The 10,262-nt window shown below is 42.1% G+C and overlaps 1 protein-coding gene across 2 annotated transcripts; it reads right to left on the reverse strand.

Moving 5' to 3' along the window:
- Positions 1–1,041: 1,041 nt before the first annotated feature.
- DDIAS (DNA damage induced apoptosis suppressor) lies at positions 1,042–9,977 on the reverse strand. Of its 2 annotated transcripts, XM_053971238.1 has the most exons (6): positions 9,915–9,977; positions 9,687–9,812; positions 7,648–7,774; positions 6,717–6,878; positions 5,532–5,649; positions 1,042–3,824 (listed from the first exon to the last, which is right to left on the reverse strand). In XM_053971238.1, exons 3-6 carry the CDS (start codon positions 7,758–7,760, stop codon positions 1,335–1,337), a joined length of 2,883 nt encoding a protein of 960 aa, XP_053827213.1. In that variant the 5' UTR covers positions 7,761–7,774; positions 9,687–9,812; positions 9,915–9,977; the 3' UTR covers positions 1,042–1,334. The 2 variants fall into 2 exon arrangements, with proteins under 2 accessions (XP_053827213.1, XP_053827214.1); XM_053971239.1 differs by lacking the exons at positions 9,687–9,812; positions 9,915–9,977 and adding an exon at positions 9,608–9,628.
- Between the last annotated feature and the right edge of the window lie 285 nt (positions 9,978–10,262).

Here is a 10,262-nt window from a genome sequence, read left to right on the forward strand (position 1 = left end):
GAAGGAATTTACCTGTGCAGACCTGCTGCATTACCATGTCTAACTTTTTCTTGGGTCAGCCTGTAGCCTCAGCACATCTGCACCCTTGGCAGGAGAGGCTGTACCTCATTTATACCCTGCTCAGCCACAGGAGAAGCTTGTTTGATTCCAAATACCCTTCTCCTTCCCATCCCTCAAAGAGAGAAGCATTTGATTAAAAGCATTGCAGAAGATTAGGCTAAAGACTGAGAAACTGAAAAAGTTTACCTCTATGTTCTGTGATGGTGATCCATGCTAAAAATCATGGATATGGAACAAGGCAGTGACAGTAAATGCCCTTGTTCCTAAAAAACTCTTCTGAGCAAAGAGAGAGGCTTAAGTAGATACTGTAGAAATTATGAGGCCTCAAACATAGGAAGATAAAAACATCCACCTTGCAGCTGAGAAGGAACCAAGTAACCCCTCCCTGTCACTAGTCACAATGTAAATGGTTCATATTTATTTTATACCTCAAAAGAAAGTCACAGCAAGTACTTTTAGGTGTGTTTCTGGTTCTACAAATGTGGTGCATCCCCTTCACCCCCTTGGGCCACACCAGGACCTTAAAACACTCACTCACAACAAAATGTCAGCATTTTCAGGCTGCTCAGATCCTGTGCCACCAGATTCCCACATCATCCTTCTGCAGGACCTGACTTACAAGCTTACAAGCAGCAGATCCAAGATTTCTCTGTTCCATGATCCTAAATGCAGCTGTTTTGGATTTGGGATACAGAAGACCTTAAAGCAAGGAGAGGGAAGACACTGTCAAGGAATCTGCCACTAGCAGTCTTTAACTTGAAAAACACCTGTAGGAAAACTGGGAGCTGCTACCAAGCTCTCAGGATGGTCCCCTTCACCCAGCTCAAGGCTGTCACAGGTTCCCAATAGGCTCAGATACAAGGCACCATCAAATCTTCGATGAAAACCTGGCCCTTCTTCCAAGAGTCATCAGGCAAGAATCTGGAGTGGACATGGATTCCAGGGCTGCTCTTATGATGAAAAGACAACAGTGAACATTAAAACACTTCACCTACTTCTTCTTTATGAAGTGAGATCTATTCAATACTCACACATTTACAAAAGTGTTTATTGCACATCCTCATTAATTTTCAAGAAAATATAGTAACTACAAATTCTAATTTCCCTCATCTCTGTGGTACAAAGGTCTGAAAATAAACCTAACTCCTCTTTGCAAGACATATGCTGACAGGTGTATAAACAATTTAACTTTTAAATAGCTCTTTCCTTTCACCAGATCCTCCCCAAAAGTTTTAAAAAAATTAAAAAGAACACAGCACAGAAATGTATCTTTCCTAGTATTTTGGCTTCTTGGAAAAAGGGGTCCGTGCTTGGAAGAACAGTTCAGGAGACCAGAGAGTTGGCCCTTCCAACACAACCTCTGAATAATTTCCACCTGAGAGGTAATTCTCACCTTCTGAAGGGGAACAAGTTTTCAGGACGAGATCATCTAAAAATGAGGTCTTGGTGACACTTGCAGATAAAGGAGTTAGAATCCCGGCTCTATCCCCAGGGCTTATTCTCTCATTTTGGATGAGATTTTCATAATTTTCACTGTTCTTTCTGCTTTCAGAAATAGGGTTGCTGCCAGTGTGCCCACAGGTGGATTGCAAGTCAGCAGTCCAGCTAACTGTTCTTAATTTTAAAGATGCAGTTGGTTTCAGCCCTTTGTTTGAAGATGGAGGGATCCACTCCTCCAAGCTGGCAGGCAGTTGGCTGTTAAGGAACTTCTGGGAAGCAGAGCTACCACTTTCTTTGTCTTTCGTGTTCCTTGGTCTCTCACGTTTTACTAACTTGCCAGTAAGCTGCTGCAGCAGAGTGTTCTGAAAGGAAGACCTGGATCGCTTGCCTTTGGAATGGATTTGAGTGGGATTTTTAGGGGTGAATAGGGTGATAAAAGAGCTTCTCTCCCCAACAGGCCATAGTTTCTGCAGAGGTTTTGTCATAGGAGTTGACTGTGAATAAGGAACGAAGTCCTGAGCACAAACTGAACTGCATTCCGAATCCCAAAAGGAGTAAGTTACAGGTGTACTGTGCTTGCTAAAAGCCTGAGGGGACCTGTGTAGGGATGAGCTCAGTTTTGAACTGTTACAAGGAACACCTCCAGGAGAAAGCACTGATTCAGCTGTGACCTTCTCTGTCAAAGTATCTTCCTGTATTAAAGAATTACATGATTTATTTAAGAATTCCACAGGTTTTGCTACATCTCTTACACTTGCATCAAAGAGATCAGCAGAAGCATTGTAGCTGCCTTCAGGGAAGGTGTTGTTCCACTGCAGCTCTTTCCTACTAACACTTCTGAAGGTATTACCTGACAGTTCTGTCAATGGTTTTAATTCTCTTTTATATATACTTCTTGCATTGTTGGGAGTTGGTGGATCAGAGACCTGGGCCCCTATAAGTGTAAGATCCTTTTTTTCGCTTGGTGTAGAATAATTTTCTTTATTTTCACAAGAAGCTAAACAGCTTTCACATGCAGAATGCACACAGGTGACTGTCTTGCTCTTTTTTGAATAGGAGGTTTCTCCATGCAGCCTAATAAAAGACCAAGATGAATTTGCATTGTCATTATTTGCTTCTTTGGACTGCACACATCCGCTCTGAGAAATTGAAGGCTCTGGTGTAACTGGAGAGGATGCTCCACCTTCCTTGAGGGTTGAAGATAAATCACTAGGGGAAGACTCGTATTGTGAGACATCACTTGGAGGGTTTGCATTTGACTGAAGACAAGCAAACACTGTGGTCTCCCAACTATCATTCCCTGCTGGTGGCAAGAGCCTCCCTGAGACACTGGCTGCAGGCAAATCACCTACAGCTTGCTTGGAATATGATTTGTTAAGATTTACACCCAACTTGTTACTTTCAAGATGGACAAATTTGCCTGCATCAAGGCTAGGTGATGTTACAACATTCCTGCCATCCTCTATTCTGGCTAACAATTCATTCAGGCTTTCTGAGAATGGGAGCTCTTCCCAAAACACAGAGTCCATCTGAGACACTCCATCTACATTCACGTGATTAGGAGTTGAAACATCTCTCTTGCAAACAAGGGAGTTGTGGGATTTTTCTGTGTAACAATAGTTTCTACTATTAGTTTTTGGGTAATTGTTTTTTACCTCAGATTTCAAGGGATGTTGTAACAACTTGGAACTGTTTCCATGGGAACATTTGGTGTTTGAAGAGGAAACTCTCTCCAATTTATCAGTTGCAGAGATACCATCAGTCCGATTAAGCTGCGAACTTGATTCATTATCCTTCTCTTTATCCCCTTCCTTCACAGAAGAGATCAGAAACTGTGAGTCCCAAAGAGTTTGATTGTTGAGGCTTACACTGCCCAATTCTGCAGAGACAGGCTTCTCCTCTTGTTCATGCTGTTCACTCACCAGATTTCCCACTTCCAGAGTGGGAAAGTCTTCCGCTGTTACCCAAGCAACAGATGAAGTCAGACTTAAGGATTGCTGCCAGCACCCTAAAAAACTTTCCCTGCCACTAGACTGAACAAAACAGGAGCTCCTGCTCAGGGTAGACAAGCTGCTGAGCTCACTGAGAGGTTCATCTATGGGAGCTGATGACGCATCAGGTAAATATGAGCTGTTATTACAGCTCCTGAATTTTGCCGACTGCAGGAGATGATCTAAGTAGCTGAAAACAGTAAAGCCAGTAACAGCAGCATTTGGCAGGAAGATCTGGCACGCCACAAGGTTTTTCGTACTTCTATTAATTCTGGAACACTTCTGCAAGATGCTGCTGGCAGCAGAATGGCCTCCATCTTCCCTTGCACAACGCTGAGGGGGGGAAAGAAAACAAAAAAACAACCAACTTAGAGAAAAAAATATTAACACATGTCTTTTAAGTCAGGCGTAAATTTAGATCTCCCTTCTTGTCAGGATCAGCAGGGGAGAGAATACAAAACAGTCTGTCACACAAGGCCCTCCCTGGGAAATAAACCCTGGCAAGGGCTGTAAAGGGCATCACAGTGAGAGGTTCTTTGCTTGTTGTAATTACAGAGTTTTGGAGCTGGAAAAACAACCAAGAACTCTGAGAAAGGACTTCACAGAAAATTTCTTCCTCCCTTTAGGGCACTGAATGCTTCCGGGCCTCCTCTAGTGCAGTTCAGTGTGAATGCCTGGCAGCCTAAGGCCAGTGCTTTGCTTTTATTCAGGAGGCACTCGGCAGCACTTGAAACAAAGCACTCTGGTACCAGACACTTGACTTGGCAGCTCAGCTGCCAAAGCCAGCGTGGTACTTTCTGTGCACTACATCCGTAAAAGGGAAATAAGCTACGACCTTTATCTGCTCAGATTTTTTTGGAGAGCAGTGTTTCAAAGGAGCTTCAACTGCAATTCTTTATAAAACCTGCTTCTCTCTACACTGAAATCACAGGTGAGAAATGACATTAAACAGAGAGGGAATTAGCTCATATTATAGGAAGTGGATAAACCCTTTCTCATCTACTCCTCAAGGTCTGGCAAAGCCAGAGAGGCCAAAAAGCAGATATAGTTATCTCCAACAACCCTCCTCCTCCCTGAGTCTGTGTAAGGTTTAAGGCTAAAGGCTGTTAGCCAAGGACAACACCCTCCTAGGTAAGTCTTTAATATGTTATGCTGATTCTGAGTATTATCTGGGACATATACACAGCTGAACACAACTATACAGCCAAGGGCTTTACACAAAGTCTTTGAATGTGTGTTCAGCTCTTGTGTGTGCGGGAGCAGCCACAAGGCTGATGACATCTGGGATTAGTTATATCTGTCAAGGCATCAGGCCCAGAGACCTGGTCAAGGGTTCCAGGTAAGTAAAGTTAATCCATTAAGTCCTCCAACTTCCATTACTTAAGATGCTGTACACCAGGAAAAATCTCACTTCAGATACAACCTGTGGGAGAGGCAAAACACCTGCCAGGTAGGATTTAGTTCACAGATTTCATAATATGAATGACTCACATAAGCACCACTTGAAGAGAACCTTGAAGACTGTTCCTATAGAAATATTGTTAAGAACTAATATTTCAAAATGTGTTAAACACATAAAAGAGCCACCAATGCAGATGGTGAACAGCTGTACTTTAACAACACTTTGAAAATGCTCTTAAATCCAGAAATATAAAAATGGTACAAGGGGATGTGCTTCTTCTTACATTTTAGACTGGAAAGGAGAATACACGGCATGGGAAAGGTAGGGCAGTGCTTGGAAAGAGAGTCTGTTTCTTGCTTCAACTATACATGGTTTTTTTACAGGCTCCAAGCTGTTACTGATATGCACAGGAGCTGGCATTGCTCAGGCTCTCCAAAAGCACCCTGACAAGCTGTTAAGCTGACTACTGCCATTCAAGATGATTTTTGGATGTGACTCATTAAAAAAAAAAAAAGAAGCAGAATCTTTCTCATGTCCTAGCCTCACATTTTCGCAAAAAGAAGTTGTACATGAGGGTTTGATAACCCTAACTGGCTACAGAAACTCACTAAAAGGCCATAATGTGGATTAAAAGTTACCTTCACTCCAAATATAAACCTTTTTCCAATGAAACAGGTTTCCACAGCTTGAACTAATGCTCTTGTAGTTGACTCTGTGTTTGTTTCTCCTGACAGCTGATTGAAGTCTTGAATATACCTAGAATAAAAACACACAGAAGTATTGGACCAACAGAGGAAGAAGTCTTACATAGCATTTCAGCTGTAGTATAGTGCTAATGAGGACACATGTTAAGGTAAAGATTTTGTGCTAGCTTCAACTGAACTCAGAATGAAAACAGGAAAAACATGAACCTATAAATTCAATTCTTTAGTTCACCTAACTTGTTAGTGAGATAAAGTAAACAAAACAACCACTCTGAACAAGTTCAATACACACACAACTTTCAGGTGTTCCCCACATGGTTGTGATTTTTCTACCAATACAGTGACTGAGCAATGCTGGTTAAGATGCTGCTATTCCTTACCCATCCTTCCTGCCCAGCCTTTACAGCATGGTAGTATCCATGTAAGACATGGAAATAGCTGCTATTCACAGCTGATAGCAGTACAGCAGTGTAGGGCAGAATGCCTGTCACAAGCATGTTATTAATGCTGCTAATATGCCATTACAAACAATTCATCCTTGAGCCAGTGATAACACAAGGCATTGGGAAAATAACAGACTAGAGAAAGAAGCAGGGAACCCTGGCAGTTTCACATTTCAGAAAACCTGAAGCCTATCATGTGGGTGGTCAGGCTCTGAGGATTAACAGACTTTCTTAGAAATCCCTTCTTTCTTCAGGAAAATTTGGTCATACTGCCAAATAGTCACAAGGTGCATTCAAACTGTTAAAAAAGAAAAGCCAGAGGCTCTATCTGGAAAAGCCAACTTACTTAAACAAAGGAAATTCAATGATCTCAAAAAAAGGAGAAAGAACACAAGGAAGAAGCCAAACCAACCAAGCAGTGAGGCTTACTTAACAGGTAGTAGCAGACAAGTGGAGGATTTCTTCTACTACCTAGAAGTAATCAATCTCAAAACATCAAGATTTCAGGAAGAAACAAACTTCCACACTTTCTCAAGGTGATGGGTACCAAGAAAATGCTGGAAGGGAGCACTTTAGCAGTTACTTCCCACTCATCTCTCCACCATCTAGGCTCATTGGAGTTTTTTTAGGCTGAATAAATAGCAGCAGCTATATGGTCAGACAATCTATTCCTTACCTCTGCAGATTCTCTGCGGTGACCCCAAAGAATGGATCTAAGCAACTTCCAAAAACAGTGATGTCAAACAAATCATTAGTGTCAGCAATCTTTAGGGACAATCTATATCTGTAGCTTGCTTCTTTAGCTTCACCTGTGCAGCCACATTTTAAACAGTTGAACCTGACAAAAGACAGTAAAAGGATAAAAAAGATTGAATATATGAACTTCTGTTAATCACTGCTGAGGTAAGAATTCATCTGCAGCCGTAAATATTACTACTATACTGTATCAAATATTCCATACAAAACTGTAAGATCTTTTTCTTATTCTTTACTCCTTGAGGCATTAATCTTACCAAAGGCTCAGAGCAAGATGTGTGTATTATGACAGAATATCTCTGGTTTCTTTTTTCTCTACTGATTTATTAAATGCTAGCCTGTTGTGAAATTGTGAAATTGAAGGGACAGTGGGTTTTGAGAGACTGTTGGGGTGCAATTTTGAATTTCCTGCGCTCATTTTTCTCACATTTCATTCTGGTTTGGGATTTTTCCTCCTGCAACTTGAGTGTAAATACCTAGGTTTAAAAAATAATCAGGAAACAGCACTGTTATCTTGTACTTCAGCACTTGAAACAACAGATATCCTTGTTTTACAAAGTCAGCTCCTTCCATTTAGCACTGACATTCATTGATTTACTGTTCTTCTGTGTGTCAGAGATTTCACCCACACTGCAATTAAAAAAGAAAGCTCATCCCTTTCTGGACATGCACTCAGTGAAGAGTCATACAGGACTACCAGGTGCACTGCACATGCAGAATGAAATGAAAAAAAAATAAAATCAGGATTTGACCTGGAGGGGCCTGGATTTTCACCACTTTGTTTAGTGTTCAGCTATCAGAGATCCCCAAGTTAAAGGAAATCAGTATATGATCCCCAAAACAGGATATACCTCCTGGAATCCAGTATCAGCCTAGAAAAGCAGTTTTGACAGGCAGGATAGATGAAGCAGGAATTCTGGATGGAAATCACAGAGGCAGCCAAGAGTCCCTGCACACTATTCATGTGCTCAGCATCACCTGAAACAAGTAAGTTGAAATTGTTAGAAGAGTTCTCATGAGATGTTAATATTAACTTCTTTCAGTTGGGTTATTTTAACATTTTGAACAGCAGTGTTGAGGAAATTATAGTCTCCATTTGAAAATAGAAATTCTATTAATTAACTCTTAAAAAATTAAAAAAAAAAAGTTATGCAACATGAAGGAACTGTTCATGCCATTTGCACACCATTGCAGACAGATCATGAAAATTCTCACTTGCATTTAAGAATCTTTATTAGAATTATCCTTGGGCACAGCACTGCAGTAAATAGTTTTCTAATTCTCCTCCTTAATTTACAGTGAAGTCACAACATTGGGTTAAACACTGAACTTGTAATTCTGCAAATGTTTCAACTCCAATGACTTGGGAGAGATTACTCAGGAAATCTTGAAAAAGGCTCACAACAGCAATTATATTTGCTCCTATATCATGCCCTTTGAGCTAAAAGGGCAGCTCCTGGTCAACAGAGGCTGTAAAGATTTGACAAATAAATGGTTACCTAAACATTTAAATAAATAGGAATGAATTAATTTTTATTCAGTATTACTTTCCTGCAGATTTTTTTTATTATACAGGCTTTATTATACTATACTGCCCAAAGCATCAAGCTTTAGGAAACTTCTCCTATTTCAGACAACTTTTTTTCTTTTTTTTTAGTTGTTAAAAAAATGTAGACAACAATCATAGAATCCTGGAATGGTTTGGGGTGGAAGGGACCTTAAACATCACCTAGTTCCATTCCCAATGCCATGGGCAGGGACACCTTCTACTAGACCAAGCCACTTGGAGCCTCATCCAATACCTCAAATCACAGAGCTCCAACTTAAATGGCCAAAATGTTCTTTACAGCTGAATCAAATGACTCCTTAAAACTGCATTTGCAATAGCTCCCTTATCACAGCCATAGCTAAATATAAATAACATAAATCTCTCTTTGATATAAACTGCAGAATAGGAAGGGAATTCCACATCTTCATCCCAAAACTCTCTCTGAGAGGCAAAACACCAAAGAGATAGAGGAGACTCAAGTATGGCTTTTACAGGCTAAAAAAAAAATCTCACATTCTATAATCAACAATGATGTTTTGTTCATATTTTGCCACTGGAAGGTTAAACTTACAGGCTGTTCCTTTGCCCTTTGGAACACCTTTCTCAGCATCCTGGTAAAAACAAGTTCTGTAACACTGAGTATTAGAATAATGTGAGTGACTAAACTAAACTTACTGCTCTGAGTAGTTCAGGTGCAAAAAAAAAAAAAAAAAAAAAAAAGAATCCAAATATTCCCTACATCTGGAAAAATGGAGGTAGGGAAAGGGAAAAGCTGTAATAGGGGGCCAAAAAAAAATAAGAAAAAAAACATCTCTTCAGAACATACAGATTAACAGAAACTAATTTGACTCAGTATATTGAATGGTGCATGCCTTCAACTCTTACAACTATTTTTCTATGTAAAAAAGGAGTAATAAAGTTAAGTCTGATTTTTTTATTGCCCAAAAAGGTGGGCTTGGAGAAAAAAGCAGGTGCTTCATTCCCACCTATTTTCAAATCAGAACTCTAGAAACAAAGTTTACATAGTTTTTGTTACCTGCACTTTTATGAGACATTAAAAAACACACAACAAAACAATACCAAAAAAAAAAAAAAAAAAAAAAAGCCACACAAACGCACACCCCAGAAAACAGAGAACGCTGCAAGTATTAAATTGAAATACGGGAGAGAATGGACAGCATGTAAGTGCTCACACAGGCAAAGAGCAAACAGACTCGATCTCCACCTCTATTTCCCTTTGGAAGAAATACAGAACTCATTACTGGGATGCAGACTGAAAGAGGTCGGCACGAATAGATCTGTTTCACTTGAACTTTTTGTAATAAACCAAACATCCCAAACCTCAGCGCCCGGCCGGGGAATCACACAGCCCTCCAGCTGCTCCTGCCGCGCTCGCTGCCTTTCAGCGGCCCGGCTCCCAGCGCGGTTCCTGGTGCCCTCTGGTGATCCCGCTGCCTCGCTCTCTCCCTAAGGAAAGCCAAAGCACGGGTCGTTAACACATCTCGCTCCTGTTTGCACCCCTCAGCCTCCCCGAGGCCGACAGCGAGCGGCCGGTCCGGTTCGACTCACCCGGGCGCGGGCTGCGCTCGGAGCGCTCGGGCCGGGCCGGGCCGGGCCGGGCCGGAGGAGCAGCGGGGGTTCAGCAGCGGGGGTTCAGCAGCGGGAGTTCAGCAGCGGGGGTTCAGCAGCGGGAGTTCAGCAGCGGGAGTTCAGCAGCGGGAGTTCAGCAGCGGGAGTTCAGCAGCGGGAGTTCAGCAGCGGGGGCTCGGCAGCGGGGGCTCGGCCGCCCGGGCGGTCCCGGAGCCTGAGGGCAGAGCGGAAGGGCGGAAGTGCGGCTGCTGCGGGCCGCGACGGGGGCGGGACGAGGCGGCGCTCAGCCAATCGCGACGCACTCCGGGGGGAGGGCTGTCCCTCTCG

This window comes from Vidua macroura, chromosome 2 (assembly GCF_024509145.1).
Source record: "Vidua macroura isolate BioBank_ID:100142 chromosome 2, ASM2450914v1, whole genome shotgun sequence".
Lineage (NCBI taxonomy): Eukaryota > Metazoa > Chordata > Aves > Passeriformes > Viduidae > Vidua > Vidua macroura.